Source organism: Poeciliopsis prolifica, unplaced genomic scaffold, assembly GCF_027474105.1.
Source record: "Poeciliopsis prolifica strain line A6 unplaced genomic scaffold, Auburn_PproV2 SCAFFOLD017, whole genome shotgun sequence".
Classification (NCBI taxonomy): domain Eukaryota; kingdom Metazoa; phylum Chordata; class Actinopteri; order Cyprinodontiformes; family Poeciliidae; genus Poeciliopsis; species Poeciliopsis prolifica.
This window is the reverse complement of record NW_026562392.1, coordinates 6,465,721-6,487,366: the sequence shown is the minus strand read 5'-3', so window position 1 is coordinate 6,487,366 and position 21,646 is coordinate 6,465,721. Positions and strand designations below refer to the sequence as shown.

Sequence of the window (21,646 nt, the reverse complement as noted above, 5' to 3'; positions counted from 1 at the left end):
CAATAATTGTAGCGAATACATGAAAGAAAAAGGCCAATTTAACAGTTTTACATTGTAATCCATTTATGGTGTCATTTAAAATAAGTGTGCTGATCTTTTCATGTTATTTCAGTGAAAATTTCAACGACCAAAAACAAACTCAGTTACGCACTCGAATCTTTTAACTTCTTTATTTTTAACACAATAAGCAACATTGTCATCTCGCTCTTCTGTAGCACATGAAAATAGACATCCACACATCAGCATATTCATTAATTTGAAATGGTATCATCATTAGAGATACACCTTGCTAAACATTCAACGTGTTAAAAAACAAAAAAAAAAACACGACAAAACAAAAAAATACAATTGATCTTAAACCCTAGTGTTAAAAGTATTAAGACACAAATCCCGGTTTGAAGAAAATTTGAGGTGTAACATTCAAATCAGCATTTTGCTTGTTTATGACAAGTTAGTGGTGTGGCAAAGAAAAAAAACAAACAAACGGATGACTAAAAGATCCTTCAGGTTTTACCACAGAAACATCAAGAACAGCTCCTTCTGTTCAGGATGTAGAAACAATGAAAGTAGCAGCTACTCGTTTACCTTGTGACCAATGAGATTTAATGGCAGCTTGCCAGGAAGCTCTCAGATCAGGTACTGCATGCCAGAGGTCAAAGTGCAACAGATAAGTCAGAGGTATACTTTATAACAAACAATGTACTCCTCCCATTCTAACACTTTAATTAATTCACTAAATGTCTTAAATGAGAGAAAACTACCCGGATCAGATTGGAAGTTATTTTGATTATTTCTACAATTTTAATATTATAAGAAATAACAGACATTTGGCACAGGTGAGAGTATGGCTATGCTGGGATATTCTGACTTATGAAGCGATTAGCTAAGAGTTGCTAATTATTTGTCTTAACTGGCTCAGAGGTAATGATCTAAAAATATGACTGGGTGTGCTTACGAGTTATGGAGATTGTTGAGAAATGTATGCAGAAAGTGGCAGTGCGGACTGAAACAGAATGACAGACTGTATCCAAACCGATGAGGCTGATTCTAGGAAACGAACCGAGACAGCGAGATGGTCCAATGGACTTCCAGATGTAGCGTTAAAAACAGTTTGTTTATTATCACTTGCTGGTCCAACATGTCTGTTCTAAACAAACCCTTTATATATATAATGTATAACTAGCAAAAACATGCTAGCTATCAAAAAAGCAGCTATTGGTTAGCTGCTGTTTAGTTATTGCTAGATAATCTAATACCTACTGAAAATGGACCACAGAGCAGAACTGTAATAAACCAATTTAATTCTCAGTCGTGCATCTGTTTTACTTCTGCAGAGTCACGATGTGATGACAACGATAAGCTACAAGCCAAACTGATAGTAAAGTATCATCTGCAAACAAATGTCACTTGCGTGATGATTTAATATTGAAAGATATGTCATAAAATATTCATTTTTGAACACATTCACCTTTGGAATAACTTCAGATTGTATATTTCAGTAAATAGGAACACAATGTATTTCAGTATTGCCACACTGAACAGTAAACACTATAGACACAGTTGTTGGTCGCTAAAATACATTTATATACATCACGCCTCTCAAGTATCATAATGAAAAAAAAAAGAAGCTGCTGATTCTTAACTGAAGGTGCATTTGTTTTTTATTTATGACAGTGAATTTTCTCGCATCATAGGTTGAAATGATCATATCAATAAGACTGGTTATTTGTTCTGTCTTGTTCCAGTTTGGTTTTGATAGATGTTGAGATCAAGTTGTAAAGATCGCTTTATATGAAGGCTACACATTTTACGGCTTACAGGTTGTTTTGTAAACTGAATGTTTTTCAATTCCTGATTTCTTTTTATTGAATGTATTACTCAGATCTAGTCGACCACCGCAGACTTTTTTTTTTCTTCTACTGAAAAAAAAACAACCTCTCAGTCTTTTCCACAGCTGATTGTCCAGGTGTCAGTGAAAGTGGCCCATCGCTTCAGCTGCCTTTACCCTCACCACAGGATCTGGATCCTGCAGCAGCACCACTAAACCTGTGCACGCAGACACAATTAACCTGTGAGTGTTCACAACCCTTCAATCAACCCAATTGATTTAAAGGGCGACTGCTGAACTTACCTTTGGAGATGGTGCCCATGTTGAGGTGAGAGAGGTGCTCCTGCTGAATATTCCCCAGGAGGAACCCTAGTGGAGGACGCCGTCATTGCAACACGTCAAAAAGCAAATCCACGCAAGATTGACCAGAATACTCGTTTTGTTTCATTGTTAGGAACCAATGTTTACAGTGAAAGAGGTATTGCAGAAAAGCAGCTGTACCTATAAACATGGCCGCTGCAGCTCTGACTTCAGGCCAGTTGCTCTTGAAGAACTGGATGACGGAGATGTGGTAGAAGTTCAGCATGCCGGGAAAGTCCTGAATCTACAAGCAACAAAATCAGCACTGATCAAAAACCAACAACAAACATACTGTCTGCTGGTACAACGTCATAACGACAACTCCTTTGGAGCAACTCGAGAGAATATTCTGCAAAAAGACTTTAATGCATTGATCTTTTTTTTTTTTCAAACAGAGAAACAAATATTTCTAAATGAAAGCGGCTGAAACCCGTCTCACCAGGTACTTTGTGAGGTCGTTGATGAACTCTCCGTAGTGCAAACTTTTGTCCTCGTGCAGGTGGTTCTGAAACATGGCTGTGATCTGCTCTGACCCAACGACAGGCGCACACACTCGCATCGCATATTTACACGCCTGAAAAAAATCAACATTGATTTATAGCAGAGGAGATGCATGAATGAAAAGGTTAAAGCAGCAGCTTGAATTGTTTCTTGTCCTCCTGTACCTTCACCACTTGAGTGTTTGGGTCCACCAGGTGCAACAGCAAGCTGACCAGGACGTTGTGGATCTGGTCCTTGAAAACCTGCTCTCCCGAGCCAAACTTGGACAGGTTTCCCATTAGGAGGATGGAAGCACAGCGTATATCGTCATTGTCCTGCACAAACACGCGGCCAGACGGATCCGTTAGATCACGGGCCTCAATATCGAGCTGAAACCAGCTGCGGTCTGAAAAACTGCGGCTTACAGAGGTGATAATTCAGGAGAAAATGCACTTTGTTAGGAGAGGAGAACGAAAAGATTTCTTAAAACTAAAGTATGACCAATGTAAAACAATACAGCAGCACAATGCATTGAACTGCAACTGTCTCACTTTCTGCATAGCCATATGTATTTAGGAAATTGTATCATTATTATAAATTTTTCTATCACTGTGCAGCTCTAAGTGACATGTTTGATCAAAATTATGGGCATAATAATAATACGGCTACAAAAGTGGTAACAACAGAAATAAATGTTGACAATTATGTTAAAAAGGATTGTTTGAAAAATCTGTAAAATAATATGCAAAGAATGAGGAAAATGTCCAAAATTAATGAGCAATTTTAATCAAGTAAAGGGAAGCTAAGGGAGTTTTAATTTTTAAGGATAATAATGTTTGTCCTTTAATTTATGTCTGATATGGATTAACGAGAATATAAACCTAAACTGACTGGGACAGGAAGAAATCCTGCAAATGCAGGAGAATGACCTCATTAGTTCCTGAAATGATATTATCTTTCAAAAGGGGGGAAGAAATAAGACTGCTAAAGGATTAATTAAAAAAAGAAAAAAATATATAAAGGATATCATCAACTTACATTTTCTAAGAAGGGTCGAATCTTCATGAAGATGTAGACCACCAGTAAGTGAACGTTGTTCTTGTCCAGGTGGAGAAGAACTTTAGACAGACCGGACATGGCCTCCAAGGTGATCAGTTTACCTGACAAAACCATAAGTAACCAGTTAGTTTCCAATCAAAAGTAAAACTAAACATTAGTGACACCAAACTGTTGTTCCTTTCTCACCCGGATCGTCTTTCTCCTCCATTCCTGAGCTCATGGCTGCCAGCAGCTCCTTGGCGTATTTATTCACCTAACGGGAGAGAGCAACGAGTTAGGCTGCAGCCACCTCAGCGTGCGAACGGTGGCCTGGTTGACCTTTATGTTGGTGCACCTTTTCTGGCGATCCCACTGCTATGTTGCCGAGTCCTCGCACCGCCAGCATGCGCACGGTGCAGCAGGGATCCGATATCCTCTCCATCATGTTGTTCATCAGGACGTCTATCAGCATCAGCTCCGTCGCCACATGATGGTTCAGCAGCTGGACGCAGAAAATGAGCCGGAGGAAAATTAACGAATTCTTGCGTTACTGAACAAAAGCGATCGGCGCTTCCTGTTTCGCGATTCCCCGTCTTTAGTTAAATCGTTTTTCTATTGGCCAAGTCATCAAAGCTACATCTGCAGAGAGCATTTTAAGTTAGCGTGCTTGTCAGCGAGCTGGAGGTGATTTTCAGACAGTTTCTCACCTCAGAAAAGAAAGCGGTGACGGTAATCCTCTGACATTCGTAAATGTTGTTGAGGTTCGGACAGAGACACTCTACGATCGCAGGCAGTCTGGGACCAGCATGCTTCGCCATTGCTCTATAAACAAGACAAACATAACCAAAAGTACAGAATATAGAGTGGAAAAATGACCTAATTTCACATCTGCATACTCTGTACGTAACAAAAGGTCTACCTGTAAGCATTACTGTACTTCTGTGTAGCTTAGACTTAATTTTATTTTTATATTGTCCAGCTAGCCTTTGTTTCTGCACGTTTACCTTGCTAGAAGCGTTACCCCGGTAACGTGTGTATTTAGCTCCTTCATGGCATCCCAGGCATCGTCTTCATCGAGTCGTTTCATCACCTCATCCAGCTGAGCTCGGGCCAACAGGATTCTCAGAGCCTCGGCTGCAACCCTGCAACACAAAATGCATCTTTACTAAAGTAAAACTACTAATCTGCAGCCAGCGGCTCCACAGAACCGTGTTGCTATTTAGCCCCAAAGGTAACGCTCGGTAACTTTGACCTCACAATATACAGAAATAAATGAGGATTATTGATAAATGAGGCAACTGCAAAAGGCTATTCACAGCAGTAAGACAATATCACAAGAGACTTTGCTCTAAAATATACTTCATTTCTTCAAGAGGGCTCAATTAGCCTCGTGTTTCTAGAGAAAAGTGAATTTTTCCCTTTTTTTGTAATAAGATTTGTTTTTCTTTTATTTTAAAACTAAAACCTAATTAAAACCCAGTAAAACCTTCTTTATTAAATTCTACCACATGTGAAAGAATTTCATATGAAAGACAATGACTTAATTTTTACGTTCAAAGTGCGATTGATAATGTCACTAGAGGAAAATTAATGAAAGAATTTATATTAAAATTATATAGTGAATTTCCAATTTACCATGTGAATAAATTGGAAAGGGAAGGTGGAGAGATTGGTAAGAAATTTGAAATCTTTTTTGTTTTTGTTATATTGCAAAAAAAAAAAAAAAGGACAGAGGAAAGAAAAAAAATCTTTATTTCACAATTAAATTTACTAAATATGTATGAAACCAAAAGATTCAATAGGTGTATTGACATAAAAAACACAATGAAGACTGGTTTGCCTTCATCTCTAGACAAGTAAAAAGCTCTTTGGATTTCTAAAGGCCGCCGATCCCTGAAACACACCAATGAAAACAATCCAAAGCAACGTACCCTGCGACATGCAGGGAGCCAGAGTGTTTATGGTTGTTGTCTTTGGGTGGCATGACTCCGACGCTCGCTCCCAGTCTGACGGTGAGACATGAGAAGAGCTGAGGGAACAGGCTGAGTGCTGGTTCCTGAGACTGACCGTTCAACAGCAGCTCCTTCAGGCCGCACGTCATCTGGACACATAAACACGCGTCGACACATTACCTTCGTCTTCCGCGCATAAAGTTGACTCTGTTTTGCTCTAGACTAGATTTAATTTCACACCACAGAATCTGCTTTAGTCTTTATAACAATCAGCACTGGGATGTTTTCAAACTGAAGGCGCTTGATTGTCCCACTTACTGCCAGAGGCTGATTGGTGGCCATTTTGGTCATGCCTCCCCTCATCATAAACTCCTTCTTGTCAACATAGGGCGCTGTGATGACAAGCTTCTCCATCACCATCTCCATGATCTGATTGGCTACAATGGGATCCGCTCCCATCGCCATCCACATCTCACTGGTCCAGCTGAGGAAGCAGAAACATTCAGCACTGGCAGATTAATTCACAAAATAAAAGGGTGAAACAAATAAAACATGAGTATTAAGAAGAATGAAGCTTTTTACTGCAGGCGGTCTTGTGTACCTGTCATAAGGAAGTGGTTGGTTGACTAGAGTGTTGACGACAGTCTGCAGATGCTGAGAAGCCAGGATCAGTACAGTCTGTCCCACTGCGACTCTCACCTTTAAATACAATGAAAACATTTCATCATGACTTCAGGTCAGAGGAACCAAACTCATTTTTACTTCAGGCCACATTAGGATTATCAATCAATCAATCAATCAATCAATCAATCGCACTTTTCTGGAACAAGGCAGTTCAAAGTGCTATATTGTGCTCTTTAGATTACCTTTTGGATTATCATGCAGAGAGATTCCTACTATTGCAACCCAGAACAGAGATTATAACAAACTTAGAATAAAGAAAAAAAACCTCAGCAACTTTTTAGGCTCATATTCTTCCAACCCAGGAAAGAAATTAGACTTATTTATATTCATCTAGTTTATATACTTTGGATCAACATTATTGGATTATTTTTCTTCTTTTGCTCTTTCCTTTGGTTTGTTATTTTGTTTGTATTTCCTTTTAATTCAAGTAAAGCACTTTGAATTGCCTTACTGCTGAAAATGTGCAATATAAATAAAATCCCTTTACCCTTACATCATAAAAACACAAAAAGTACAAAGCCATCAACAACTGAAATATTGCATTTTGCCAAGTGCCGTCATTACACATGAAAATGTTGTTAGTGTTTCATTTCATTATGGTTCAATAGTAAATCTAAACAGGTGGGTCTGATTATCAATATACTCAAAGAGCCAATTGTGCCAAAAATATGTCAATATAACTACAAAATTAAACTTAAAATATAAATGTATGGGTGTCTGCATTCTTTGAGTTCTTCTTAAAGTTAAATAATCTTGGACTTTTATTTTTTATGTTTTTACACTTTAATGCAATTTGGCAAAATACAGATAAAACGGCTTAAGATGCATTGATAAAATAACATTTAGACATCAAACTGTTTCCTTGAAGGCTCTAATGTTATAGCGAGTCATATATAAATGTAACACGTGTTAATACCTGCTCCTCTGTAATGCTTTGCAGACGCACATGCAGAACCTCCAGCATTTCTGGGACCTGCAGAGCCAGCACACACGCCACGCGTTACGCCACCTCACGATGTTAGACGTCAGCAGCCCTAATGTGTCCCGTGTGCTTACCAGGTCTTGTAATCCGGCGCCCCTGTTTTTCAGCAGAGTGTTTAAGATGACGGACGAAGCTCTGCAGCAGTTGGCCTGACTGTCGACCAGCCCTTCAAACAACATGAAGACCAGCGTCGTCAGCTGCTGCTGAGGCAGACGCTTACTCATCACCTGACACACGCAGGAGAACATGCAGTTACACACCGCTGAGCTTTTCAGGTTCGGAATACACTTAATAGGAATATTAAACGGACATGGAGATGAAAACATGCCGATATGTATATTACTGTAGGAAAATGTCAACACTTTACTCCATTAACGTTCCAAAATTCAATGTGTGTGTTTGGCATAATTAAGAGGACAAAAAAAATTTACGCAGTGCAACCAACTCCTTTAAGCTACATTTCAAATAAATGGTGTAGACTTAATGTTTTTGCATATTTTGCCCTAATGACAGAAGAGACAACAAGGACGATTTATTATTCCTGTTTTTAATTGACTGCATGGCACAACAACGCTGCTCTAGAACAACATCCACATTTACCTTTGTGAGGTCTGAACAGGTCTTGTAAAGCACTGAATGGTCCGGGTTCACCAGAGCTTCCTTTAGAGTCAGCAGATCTTCAACACCTTCATCTCTATAGTCCAAGGAGAATCCTAGGAAACACAAAACAAAAATATTACAGTGCAAATCCCTTCAGCCTCTGTAAAACTGTCGTATCTCATCATGAAGAGTGTGGGTACCTTCGTATCGTAGCTGTATGGAAAGCAGCGTGTAAATGCAGTCGACAGCCGCGGCGCGTACGGCCAGCAGAGGGTCAGAGCAGCGGGGAGACAGCCGACCCAGCAGGGCTCCCAGGTTGTGGAAAGACACCATACACTGCAGACATGGGGAAGCACAAACAAGCAAAATGAAACAATTGGAACAATTATTAGTTCAACCAAAGAGAAACAATACTAGAGTCAAATTTTAAATCACAAAAACGTGTGGGCTGTGCAATAAAAAGAAGTCTAAAGAAATGGCAGATCATTTAAGACTTGGTTATCATGAGGTTTAAAGATGCATTCGGTTCTCTGTGTGATGTGTTGACGTGTACCTTGACTGTCAGGTTCTCCAGGTAGTAAGCCAGCAGGTTCGAGGTGGCCGTCATGGCCCTCTCCCTCTCATGGTCATGTACAGAGGCCAGCCATGATTCAATGTGCTGCAAAGGATGAAAACAAAACGTTCGGCTCGGAGGGTAAAATTAACACACAAAAACAGTACAACACAAACTTTAAACATATATGTAAACACAAAAGAAGGGTGATACATCACTTACTTGACTGACTGGCTATAATAGAGATATTTTTCCTTCTTTTTGTAACTGTATTGTCTAAACAAGGATAACCACCACAGATTCAGCTAATCAAGTTCAAAACTGAATAGAAACACGCTATGAATACATAAAGATTAAGCTGCACTGACAATCTCATAAGAGCAGACATCAGGCTTCACCTTAAAGATACTCTGGAAGCCGTCCGGACTGGGATCCCTGGCCAGTATGCTCCTCAGAAGCTCCTGCAAAGCAGCCAGTGTGTCTTTGTACAAAACCTAGAGGGATGAGACGAGAGCGTTTTTATATTAAAAAAAATAATAATAAAGTGACTGAGCGAGACCAGCATCAACCTAAACAGTGTGCGTCTGTCTGGACATTTCATCTTTGACTCACCTTTCTCTGCTTGGGGTCGAGGATCTCCTCGTCTTTAGTTTTCTCTGGAGTGTGTGTGTCGGGCGGCAGGGAGAAGACGCCGTTCACACACACCTTGAGCAAGTCAAAGCTCTCATTCTCACTTAGTGGAGGGTCCAGGGACCTGAAGCACTCGCAGTTAAAGATTAAACTCTGGAAGAAAGCGAGGGCAAACACCTGTGGGTGATATGGCAATATTACATCATGAAGGATCCGAAATTGCTGACAATGAAGAGAGATTGTGGGATCATCTGGGAGACAAAATCTGTGAATTTAGTTTCATTCTCCGCCTCAGACATTTCAGTTTTATTTTCCTCCTTTGGCTCACACAGAAGGGAGGAAATGATTACTGGTTTTAATAAACAACATGGCAATGATATATTATTAATATAATACAGTTACTATTAACGTTTCAGAACAACATTAGCCTGGAAGCCAAAATGTGTGACACAGTGTGTTAGTTGTGCAGATGTGACCAGCGTTGGGAATGTCCTTTGGTTTTTTTTATGCAGAATTACTGTAATTAAATGATGACTTTACAAAAGAAACTAATAAATTTTTTTGCCACACGGCAAACCACAACAGCCACCTGAACGTCCATGTAGTAGACCAGTGATGACTGGTTTTATGTCAAGCATGTTAAAGCTTTATTTATTACGAAACAAGTGTCTTTATTACATTTTATACTCATCAAGTGAATTTAAACAAAAGTAGTAAATGTGAATGCATTTATGCCATTTTCACATCTGAAATGTGGATCATCGTTCAATCGTATTTCTGCAACAGGCCAGAAAACACAGCGGCTTTAGAGAACTAAAGGATACACAAGGTTGGCACAGGTTGTCATCACCAGGGGGCGTACTGCAGTCCTTAATGAGTCAGACGGCTCTGACTTGATGAAATCCTGATCCGTGAAATCACAACACAGGAATTAAAAAATAAATAAAGGGAAATATTATAGTAATTTCAATGACACTATGAGTTAGTTGGTAAATAGTAATAACACAGACCAGCATAACGGTGATGAGCTCCTGCTTGCGGGAGAAGATGTAGCCTTGTTTCTTCACACATCTGCTGATGGCTTTAGCTATGAGCCCAACGCTCTGGATCAAACTGAGCTTCATGGTCAGGTCCTGCATCCAGGCAAAGACCGACAAAAACAAGCACCGGAATCAAATGCAAGAACTGCTCCAGCAGACTGAGTTTTATTAATAGTGAACGCAACCATAAGAGCAAAGCACCCAGCAAAGCAATCATTTTAATCAATCCAAAAATGCTGTTAAAGATTGATCCTCCATGCCCAAAGATGGAGAGAAATCTGAAATCATAGTTGCAGATTTAGAAGTGATTTGAAAAACAGCAGATCAATTGCAGGCTCCCCTGTAAAAAGCATCGGATGAGCCTAAAGCCTCTGAGAAATTGAGTTAGGAAACTACAAGAGCATTTCACACCGAGGGTGAGTCACTGATGAATAATTTAAGAGCAGTCCACCTTTAAGCAACTACCAAGAAAAAAAGAAAGGAAGAAATGTAGATATTTATGAAATAGTTGAGAATGGCATGTTATGATGAGATTTGATAAATGTAGGTTTCTATTGAAGCAATAATAAATGTAAAAAATACATATTTAAAAAACTGCATTGCAGTTTGATTTGTCAGTGACTGCATTTAGCTGCAATCGTAAGATAATTGTTAGCTTTAGGGTTTGTAATCATCATCTTATTAGAGCTTATTGTCACAACAAATCACAAACACCATCATGATTTTAAAAGATAAAATGCTCAAAGTGATGATAAATGATTCAATAACTGGCTATTTCTTTTGTACATGATCTAAAGTAGAGACACAGTATCTTCTAAATTGAATTTAGTTAGATTTTAATAACAATGAAGACCTTCGTCGCTCTTCTGACACCTAGTGTCAAAAAATACAATAAAATAAAACATATGCGCATAAAGTTCACATGATATGAACGGATGCCTCTAATTATCCTCAGGTCTACAACCACACATGATTTAGTTAATCAATAATTTGTTACTGTGGGCCTTTCACAAATATCAAGCAAGGTCAGCAAAAGCTTAAAGGAAATGCGTTTGTTTCATTAAGATCAAGCTGCGTTGAATTGACTTTAGAGCCGTCAGGTAAGTATTTAGCAAAATTACCCAGAGAGGAAAACTAAGAGGAGCAAAATGAAAACCAGAAGAAACAAAACAAAACCCTTTAGTCCTGTAACAATACCTTTGTCTCTACTTTAATCCCAAGAACCTGTATAAAAAGAGGTGACAACGTAATGAGGTCATATACAAATGGTCAACTTCTAAGCATGTTAGGCTGAAAGGTGACATGATCAGAAATGACCTAAAATGTGATGGAATAATTAATAAAAAGCATTTATAAACTGCTCAATACATTTTATGTTGAACAAACACACATCAAGAGGAGGATTAAATGAATGATGGCATGCCTCATTGTGGTGGGAAGGAAAAAGGGACTTGAAATATCCATCTGATCAGAAACTAAACGTTGATCTAAGTCATATTATGATGCTGGTCGGATGTTACAGGCCAGCTTCAGGATGTTTTCCCTTGTTTTGTTTTTTTGCAATGAATGCAATTATATTACTGCAAAACTAAATGTGTCCTGCATTTATTACAAACATGTTACCAAATTATTTATAACTCTTTATCTAAACAACCAGCAGCTGGCTGTGAACCGTCACTTCGGCACAGAAGTGACCTGCAGTACTTCCCACAATAAAGAGGAGTTTAGACAAAGCCACTGTTCACTGATAATAAATATCGCTGTCATCGCAGTGGGGAAGTTATCCAAATTATCTGCATAGACGGTTGGTTTTGTAATCGCTGCAACCTTCTCCCAGCATGCTCCGTACCTTGGTGTTGAAATGTTTACTGATGCAGCGCAAGATGTCCTGATCGATGCGGCTGAGAATCTTCTCTGGAGGTGCGTTCAGCGCCACGTGGCCGTAGCACAGGATCAATGTGCTCTTCACCTTCTCCACCTCAACTTCATTACGCTCCTGTGGCAAGAAAGCGGACAGTAAAACTCTTTGCAGGAAGTCGGACAAAACATTTCCTATATTTGAGAGGGTTTCACAGTTTGTACTTTGAGCAGGTTGAAGATGCTCGGCGACTTTTTGAAAGCGTCCGATTTGCCAAACTCATCGAGTTTGGCTAACGTTCCCTCTAAATGGCTGTTGGCACACAGACCGACACCCATCGCCACTCCCTGAGGAGGAAAGTTAAAAGTTAGACTAAGGTGAAACAGAAATTAATGATGGACATAACTAGTTTTGTTTTATGTTTCATTTACTTCTCTTTCAATTGCATCACTGTGTCGCGCTGCGAGGAGGACTTCCTGTAGCTGCTTCTTCACAACCTCCTTATTGAAACACTGCTGGAGAGTCACTCCGATACATCGGTACAGGAAGCTCTAAAAGAGAAGAAAGGGATTTATTTTCTACACTTTATTAGACAGTTTTATAGCCCTTGTAAATGTCGAATCCTTGACACTGAGAAGTTTGCACAATCATAAACGTTAACAGAAAAAGCAAAAAACAAAAAACGAGGTGACAGTCAGGAGAGATTGCTGCATTACAATCAAGCAGAGCAAACTCTGTGAACCCGGTGTTGGGCCAACAATAACAATAAAAAAGCTAACGAGCTAGCAAGGGTATATTAGCAAGGAGTTACTGATGAGTCACAGAATGCAATTAAGATGTTTGCGTGCGACTCAAACTGTTTTGTCTGACGGAAAAGTCGTGTGAGAAAAAATAAAAAGAGATGAAATTGTCCTGCCACAACAAAACTTAACACCATCTTATATTTCAAGACCTTAATTTTAGACATACAAAAATGAGGCTTATTACACACACAATACCTTCTCCTCCAGGGCGTTGTTGTACGTCGACAGGTATCTTGTTGCTTCAGCAGCAAACTGACAAACCCACTTGTCATCTTCAATCGACATCAGGGTTTGAGTCAAGAGCTTGGGGAAATTTCAAACAGCTAAATATCGATTCTACTAACATCTCGTCAAACGCAAATGACTAATAATTATTGACAAAAGTTTACATTCTTCTATTATTATTGACAATAAAAACCCACCTCTAGGAGTTTCTCATCCCACTTCTTCTTATCCAGACTCTCTGCTGTTGACTCTGAAAATAATATTAATAACACAAGGCAGGTAAAGTGTGATCATACAAAAGAAAAACCTGCACACTTTACTACAATCTAATCAAATTAATAAAGAAACAGTTTCCACACCCTCTAGCAGTGAAAGCAGAGGAGGAATTTCCTTCTCCCAGACCGTTTCTGTTTTGGGGTGAATGTTGATGCTGAGGGTCTGCAGGAGTGAGAGCGACGGCGGTCCATGGCCTCTGCTATTAAAAGGAAATGCTGCGTTGACCTAGAACACAGCGACACCGTTCTGTAAAAATAGTTAAAAAAAGAACCAACAGCTGGAGTCCTAAAGAGACTAGGAGGGGAAAAAATCTGACATCACAGATATACTGCAGGGTGTAAGCAAGACTTAGTCAGAAAGACAAATACGGTATTTTCCCCCATTCAATCACAATTTGTTCCTCCCCGTCTCTTCCACCACTTAATAATTAGTTTTCTACAGCCCCTATTTTACATAAGCCGAGAAGAAACGTATGCAAATCCTTCTTTTAGCATATGAGCTTATGGCTCATTTGTAATGTGCAAATTGACTTACCAGCAGTCTGATCATTAGAGTTTGAGGAGATGGGAGATTAACTGGTGGTGAGGATGAAAAGAGAAGAATGTGTGAGCGTGAAATTCATCATGAGAACAAGACAAACTGTAAAACACTTTTTTCAGTTTGAAGATTTACTTCCAATACTTATTTGCACTTTTTTCTTTGCACATTTTACACCTACACCAAATGAGCAGAGAAAATGGATATCAGTATGTCAAGAAATCATAGCCTGAAAATCGCATAAATTTTCCTCAGCAAAAGTTAATCTGTTTTGCAAAATGACTAGAAATACAAATAATTGTACCTTTTCTGATTAAATAACAGCTCACATTCATCACACTGTTAGAGTGCGATAACGGTGTAATTGTTTTTACTGATCAGTAAAAGCAGAGCACTCACCCTCCTGTGTGAAATCAATCTTGAAGCTGGGCTCCTGGTTGCTCTTTTTCTTGTTCCCCAACACGATGAGACTCTTGCAGAGAGGAGTCGTGGCATTGCTGAACTGTGACGGCGTCAGATAGTACAGCAACTTGGGCCAAAGCACCTTCAAACCAAAACAGAAAAGTAAATTCACAGTAAGAATATCAGCATTCATTATCTGTGAACGCATCAGACAATTACGTCAGCGAGGCGGCCAACGGTGGTGGTGAGAAGATGGAGGGTGCTGTCACACATCGTCCTTAGTGCCTCATTGGTCACCTCCTCTGGATCGCTCGTTGCTCTTTGGTGGGACTTTAAGACATGGAGGAGCAAATATTCTTACATTTTTACCATCTTAAAAAGTGCAAAAAATATAAAAGAAGCAACTTTTTTCTAGGCACTGTTAATTAATTAGCTTCAGGAGTCATTAAACAACTATAATCTTAGCTGGACCGTTAAGCTGATTAAAGTGCATTTTTATCTCCTACCATCTGCAGATCTCACATATAAGAAGTTAGTTGCTGTATTTTATTGCATGTGTCTGCTTGTAAATCTGCCATCTTCTTTTTTGTGCCAAATCAGCTTTGGTGGGACATGATCCACCACACAATTCTTTTAGATAAATTACTTCGTCTGACTTATTCAATTCCACAAAAGTGGACAGCTGGAACAGATGTTTCAAGTTTGTTTGTTTTTTTACCTGGTATGTGTCGTGCAGAGCACAGTTTTGAACTATGAATCGGACCAGTAATTCCCCTCCCTCTAATTCCAGGTAGCCATGATGTGCCATGGCGCTGATCACCTGGACCACACACTTCTTCACCTGCAAAACAGACGTATCCAGATACTCAGCCACAAGGCAATATGATGTTCTTAATATTAAGAACCCTGACCAAAAGAAAAAAATCCCCCAGAATAAAATGGATCCATCTTTGCACTGTTATGATGTTACCTTGTTGCTGTGGTCAGCCATTGGCTGTCTAATACTGGCCAGAATCAGAAGCTTTTTGCTCTCCATTGTAGAAGCTGCAACACAGCAATGCACATAAAAGGTGAAAGTATTCATAAAAGCTATGTTAAAATTTTTTTTATTTGTGGTGTGTGGTTGCAGCATTTTCCTTACAGGAGGAGTTTATGAGGTGCCGAAGCACAGCCAGGGAGCCCATCCTGCTGCGCTCGTTACTGTTCTCCAAACGCTGCAGGACGTACATGACCAGCCGGTCCGGAAAAGAGTTGGCTAGTGGGAGAGGAGAGCAGAAACACGCAAACGAGTAAAAAAACTGCGGCAGACAAAGTTGACATAAAAGTAAACATTAATAAAATAAATAACTAAATGGAAAAAGTTCAAGTCAGAAAAAGAAAACAAGCAAGCAAGTGAAGGGGGAGAAACTGTGGAGCAACTTTCACAGTTAACGAGATTATGTGGAGACAGAGCCAACACGCTAATGCACGATCTCATTACTGCACTTGTGACTCCATAGAGCTACATTAGATAGATCAGCCAGTTGATGGGGTTTAAACATTGCCATATAAACATTGTGGTCACCCTTCCCAATTTAATACATACATAGAAATAAAAACAGAACCAGTACCGAGCAGGCTGAAGCAACGCAAGACTTCGTTGTGGTTCTTGACAGTCGGAGGGTCGCTGTAATCAACAAGAGCAGAAACCTGCAGGAGACGAAGGAAAAGTTACACCCATTTCTGATCTGATCAAAACTAATTTAATGCAACTCATTTGGATACAAACAGTGTCTGTAACTTCATTTGCATATGTGAACTTAAAGCTGTACTTTTTTTCCATTTAATTGCTTTGTATTGCGTCAAAGTGCTTACACCAATCACAACCCATTCTGATTTTTCTGTAACAATTATAATACAAGAAGAAATTTGAACATGAGCTTTTATTCCTGCCGTCCTGCTGTGAAAGTTCACTCATTCTTTAAATTATCAAGGAGGTTTTGCTTAGAGTGTGGCAGTAATGACTGTCTATTACATTATATAAGATAACAGATCATGCTTTTTTCCTCTTTCTTATAGTCTCATTGAATTAAGTCATGTTTTTATTGACGAGTTTCACAAAATTCCTTATAAATATCTTGTTATATTTCAATGCTTAATTTGACCTCATCTTTAAGCACACCTGAAATGAATTCAACAACCTTCAAGTCTGTGACACTACTTGCAATAACTTGCATGTTGCAAAGTAATGTCATCGTAACCCAGGGCTTGTATTCGGTTCAGGTTCTGATCTGACAAAGATTTGATTATTGAGTTACAAAACCAGCCAAGCTAAAAGCTAAAAATTCAATGACTGACATTGGCGGCTAATTTCGCTCTTCAATAATAATGTGAACAAGAAAAGAAGCAATGACAAACCAATCTCACTTTTCTATGCTTTGTCCATTTTTTAAAAAAGCTTCTGGTCAACAACTTTGCTTTGTTGACAAAAAAGCAAAACAAAACAAAAAAAAGGCACTTTTACAACGTTTACTATTCTTTTGCACGTCCATTCAGTCATTTGTGGTAAATTTCTGCAATAACAAGCATTATTCAAGTGCTGTCAAAGTCCATAAAACCACATGACGATGACTATAATGACATGACATGTGACACAACTAAAGAGAACAATCCGGATCACTGTGATCGGAGCTGCGGCCTCTAACCCGGCGTTGACGCGGCTTTACCTGCTGATGCAGAGCCACTAGGAGACCGTCCAGCTGCGTATCCAGGACTCTGCTGCCCATGTTGACCGACGCTTCCAGGACTTGGCACAAGCTCTGTTGGGACCAAACAGAAAACTCTTAGCCTCCAGCTAACTCCAAGAGTGCGCTGTTGTAGTCAACAACCTGACTGCTTTGGACTGTTTGTGCCCACCTTGCTGATGACGTAGTGCTCGGTGTTTTTCTTGTACAGGGACACGATGGCGGGGATGATTCTGGGGAGCTGCTCCTCCAGTTTATCACTGGCCATCAGGTGACACATAGAGCCCACCGCCTCACCCACTGTCAGCCTGAGCTGGAGGACACACAAAGACAAGGCAGGATATGAGGTGACAGATGAGACGGACATTCACCGCTCCGCACGGGAGGAAATCAGAAGAGAGTACCAGGACAACAGCTGACTTTATTTACAAGTGAAATAAAGTCAATGAAAAATCATAATACCACTGGGACACGTCTTCAAGTCACCAGTTAATAAAAATCTACTGACCAGAAAAAAAACTAGTAAGTTATAAAAGAAAAGAGAAAACATATGTCACTCTAGGAGCATCTGGTCGACTGTCGGGAAGCGTCTTAATGGATCCGACATCGGCTTCAATTAAGGAGAACAGTGGAGGGGCTGTTACTCAGCAGCACTCTTTAATGCAGACTCATTACAAACAGAGGGTTCTTGTGTTTCTTTGGGACTTTTACTTCTCCAGAGGATAAAAATCTTCCTAATTACACCCCAAATATACAACTTTTTGCTACCTACAGGTTGTGTTTGTAGGCTCGTGTATTTCATATCATCTTGTTCAACTATGTGTATTGATCTGGAGTATCCTTTACCTTGGGCTCCCTGCTTTGTAACCAGTTATTGAAGAGAATGTCAAAGGCCGCATAGATTTCACCGGAGAATGTGTCTTTTCTGACTGTGGGGTCTGGAGCTTTGTCCAGGTTGGCCAGGTACTCCAGGATGCTGTCACTGAAATGACACAGCGCTGCAAGGACAGCAGGAGAGAGAGCGACAAGCACGAAACAGAGGAGGAGGAGCAGGAAACGGGGAGATTACTTATCCTGAAGGTGTCACTTTGTGTTCCATCGTTATTATTCAGAACATCCGAGGACAAATGTTTGAAATTCTTAGTCGGTTCTTTAAGATGAGAAGTGAGCGGAATGGTGGGAGGTTCTTACCGGATGAAAATACCCACTTCATGTTGTCCTGTTTGGCCATGCCCAGCATTGGCAACATGGTTCCCAAGATGGCATTCAGGAACGGCACCATCCCATAAACTAGAAAATAAAAATATTGAGAAATTATATCATAACAAAACCATGAAAAAAATAAAAAAACATTTCCTTTTCCATGGCAGGATAATCTCTCAAAGGTGTCGGAACGTTTGAGTGAGTCTTAATGTGGAACCGGCTCATTCTATAAAACACTAAATAGTGGGAACGTTTCTGAGCAGGTTAAACAGGTTCCTGTTCTTCTCCTGACTGTCACTCAATACTTTCGTGACAGAGTTGTGACTTCCTGGTCAGTGGCTGGCGAGTTGGTTCATGTGAGCCACTCTGTGGTTGGTTACCTCACTAGAGACTGAAATGTTTTTTTCCCCCCTTTCTGTGTCTCACCGTTTGAGTCAGAGAGGTTGGCCAGCGTTTGAACCACGAAGAAGTGAGGTAGCACCCCTGGCTGGAACTTGCTCAAGATCTCCTCCATGATGTCATTGATGCGTTTGTTTCCCACGGCAACCAAGATGTTACTGGCCGCCTGCTGCCAGTCAGGAACGACGTCCTTAGACGCACGATAAGAACAACACATTATTATCAGTCTGTGGGTGTTATTTACTTTGTGTTATTTTAAATGAAAATAAAGGAGCAGCCGTTTCACCTTGGATCTGGTCATTTCCTCTGAAGCCAGGGAGATGATGCTTTTTATTCGGGGAGCACTGAGCTCCTCTATCCTGCAGCCAACAATCAGCTCAATGGTCTGAAGAATCACAACTCTGTGACTCACTACAAGCTGCAAGAGGAAAACCGAGGAAGAGCAGATTATGAGGAAGGGGAGACCGATCAGTAGGTTGATGCACCGCGAGCCTCTGGAGGCACCAGCAACTTCAAATAACTATTTGCTGCTTTGTAAGGTCATTTTAACGTCTCCTCTCTTAATCCCATGGATTTGTCTAACAGAAACCTTCCTCATTGTGCCTTTATCTGTACAAACACATCTTTGTTCTGAATCAGCCACAAATCTCTTCACAGTATGATAACGCTTCAGTTTTTGTTAAATATCTAATGTTTTATTACCTTGTCATATAGCACTACACTATCTGATGATTTGTCAGCAGAGATCCTTTCTCTTCCCATATTGCTTGAAACCTGTGGCCTGCTTGATAATGTGGAACATCCTTCTTAAGTAGATTTTCTTTAATTGAGCTAACAAGGCAAACTAATCAACCAGCTCTGAAATTAATTATAGCCCTGACACACAATATCATCTATAAATTTAATAGCACAACAAAAAATTTAATCTTTGACACTTTAATCCAATTTGCATAATAGTCATGAGCTGAGTCAGGTCACTGAACTAATGTAAAAGTAAACTAAGTCAAAGCTAAATCTATTAATGTTTCATATTTAAACCTTAAACATTACTGATAAACTTGATTTGTTCAGTTGTGTTGGAAACAAAAGGCTGAATTAAAACCTATGAACCAATAAAATGACACCATGTTAAATCAAATCATGTCTATTCTTCACTCTATAGTTTTAGTTTATCTTTTGATGGCGTTTTCAAGATTACATAGTGAAACCTGCGGCGCTTCTGAAGCAGCGTTGACACAGTTTCATTTCCTTATTTGTAGTTCAAGTGTCTCACAGCAAACATCAGCATCAACCAATTTGCAGAAGTTTAGATTAAAAATAAATCAATCAATTAACATTCTCAAAAAAGAAAGTTTTAGAATTTGCCCAGCTCCATGTCATTTAAATTAGACCTAATGATTGACAAGACAATAACTGAATATCCTGAAGTTTTACCTTGGGATTCTTCAGGAGGTAGTCCTGGCACATGGCCAGCACTCGGTCTGGCTGCTGCTTTCCCAGAGTCAACATAGACTTTCTGACCTGATCCTGGACCTCAGAGTCCTTATCATTGGCTGCATCTAGCAGGGCCAGAGTCACCTCTGCAGATTCAAACACAGCAAAAGAAACAAGTATGTCAGGCGGACTTGTACTTACATGTAAATGAGAACAGAAAACTTAAGTCAGAACGTTTCAATTTGAAAAGTCGTGACAAAGAAAGACTTTGGCATGAAAACTTACGTTCTATATCTGTGTCGTCCATGGTGGTTGCCAAGAAGACAGGCTTCCTGAAACCAGTGAGCGGCGAAGCTGGACACTTTCTGCTGGGGACAGATGAGCAGAGGCTCCCTGGAGCTGAGAAACAAAATGTAAACCACCATTAATACAGGGAGAGATTGTTGGAAAGAATTACAGCTGCATCAGTCAGTCTATACCAGGCTGCCAGATTTCTGGTTTTAGTTGTTCATTCTGTTTTTTTCCTCCAATGGATTACAGTACAAAAGAGAAAAAACAAATCTGTTGTACCTTTTTTCATAGAGAGAGTTGTTCTGAATCAAACGGGAATTAAAGAAAAGATCGTCCCCGTACATGCATCGGACGGCTTCTCCAACCTTGCTTCTACAAAATGCAAACAGTGCTTCCACATATATTCGGCAGGCTGACGCTTTTAATGACTTTGAATGGAGGAAGTTCATGTCACCAACTAATTCTGCTCTCTGGTTTGTAAACAGGTGGTCACAAACCTCATAAACATGCACCAAACATCCCTTTTCACATTAAAAATGGGGTTTTAGCTTCCGAAAGTTTTATGCAAACAATAGATTTCCTAAAGCTTGTGCACATCGGTATTATTATTTATTTTTAATTAGTTTGCAAAACCAGAGAAGACAGCAGCAAGTGGTGCTTATTAATTTTGCCAAGCTGCATGTCAACCAAGTCATTACTGAAGGAAAACTGTGCAGCTTCTAGTGACCAGAGCTCACTCAGCAGGTAATGTGAAAACCTGCGTGACAGCTTCCACACACTTTACACACTGAACAACAGAGTGGAAACGGTTTGACTGCATTTACCTAAAAGCTAAAAAACAAAAAGTCGCAGCTGCCACCATTGAAAACCCCTTTAAATGAAGACATAATTTAGCACCTCCGACACAGTTACTGGAGCTCAAACGCAACACGATATTAAAAGACAACAACACTGTGAGCTGCTATGTCAGCAATATAGTACTTTAGGGTAAAATAAATATTATTAAGGAGGTAGTTTTAAATGAGTAGGACAGAAAAGCTGCTGCAGTGACTAAGCCGCTGACACAGGTTAGCGCACTAGCCTAGCAGCTGCTACGGAAGAGCAGCTAGCACTCAGGCTAATGTCCACACAGCCCACTCACCGAGAGAGCGTCCCCACAGCAAACCGCGTCCTGACGCAAGGTCAAATCCTTATCCCGGCTTGACGGAGAGGCAGCGGGACCCGTCAGGGTGTGCGTGGTGAGCACGGTGATGTGTGCAGGTGTAAACACGCCTTGGTCATGTGCTTCTTGTCAGCAGGAAGGCAGGAGGCTGACAGGGGGCGTTTCCTGCATCCCTCCACCCAGCAC

The 21,646-nt window shown here is 40.0% G+C and overlaps 1 protein-coding gene across 2 annotated transcripts; it reads right to left on the bottom strand.

The window, feature by feature from the left end:
* Window positions 1-1,643: 1,643 nt before the first annotated feature.
* On the bottom strand, window positions 1,644-21,585 carry mroh1 (maestro heat-like repeat family member 1). Of its 2 annotated transcripts, XM_055042079.1 has the most exons (45): window positions 21,440-21,585; window positions 20,293-20,406; window positions 20,008-20,153; window positions 18,860-18,991; window positions 18,601-18,763; window positions 18,163-18,261; window positions 17,818-17,969; window positions 17,144-17,284; window positions 16,954-17,046; window positions 15,859-15,937; window positions 15,390-15,503; window positions 15,219-15,292; window positions 14,967-15,089; window positions 14,468-14,578; window positions 14,246-14,390; window positions 13,844-13,884; window positions 13,393-13,534; window positions 13,231-13,283; window positions 13,004-13,111; window positions 12,437-12,556; window positions 12,230-12,352; window positions 11,997-12,143; window positions 11,345-11,371; window positions 10,118-10,240; window positions 9,932-10,011; window positions 9,090-9,231; window positions 8,876-8,971; window positions 8,478-8,582; window positions 8,125-8,260; window positions 7,925-8,037; window positions 7,399-7,551; window positions 7,259-7,315; window positions 6,260-6,357; window positions 5,977-6,142; window positions 5,638-5,807; window positions 4,711-4,848; window positions 4,414-4,528; window positions 4,062-4,208; window positions 3,914-3,980; window positions 3,707-3,828; window positions 2,854-3,003; window positions 2,628-2,762; window positions 2,330-2,432; window positions 2,132-2,197; window positions 1,644-2,046 (listed from the first exon to the last, which is right to left on the bottom strand). In XM_055042079.1, exons 2-45 carry the CDS (start codon window positions 20,312-20,314, stop codon window positions 1,970-1,972), a joined length of 4,914 nt encoding a protein of 1,637 aa, XP_054898054.1. In that variant the 5' UTR covers window positions 20,315-20,406; window positions 21,440-21,585; the 3' UTR covers window positions 1,644-1,969. The 2 variants fall into 2 exon arrangements, with proteins under 2 accessions (XP_054898054.1, XP_054898055.1); XM_055042080.1 differs by lacking the exon at window positions 11,345-11,371.
* Between the last annotated feature and the right edge of the window lie 61 nt (window positions 21,586-21,646).

Bases quoted from the DNA above. Each gene is read 5' to 3' on its own strand.
- mroh1 (XM_055042079.1), bottom strand. From the start codon at position 20,314: ATGGACGACACAGATATAGAAC. The intron at 14,579-14,966 runs GTAAAAAAACAA...CATGTCTTAAAG, and splicing joins CTCTGCACGACACATACCAG to TCCCACCAAAGAGCAACGAG. The intron at 12,353-12,436 runs GTAAATGAAACA...TTTCCTCCTCAG, and splicing joins GTGATGCAATTGAAAGAGAA to GGAGTGGCGATGGGTGTCGG.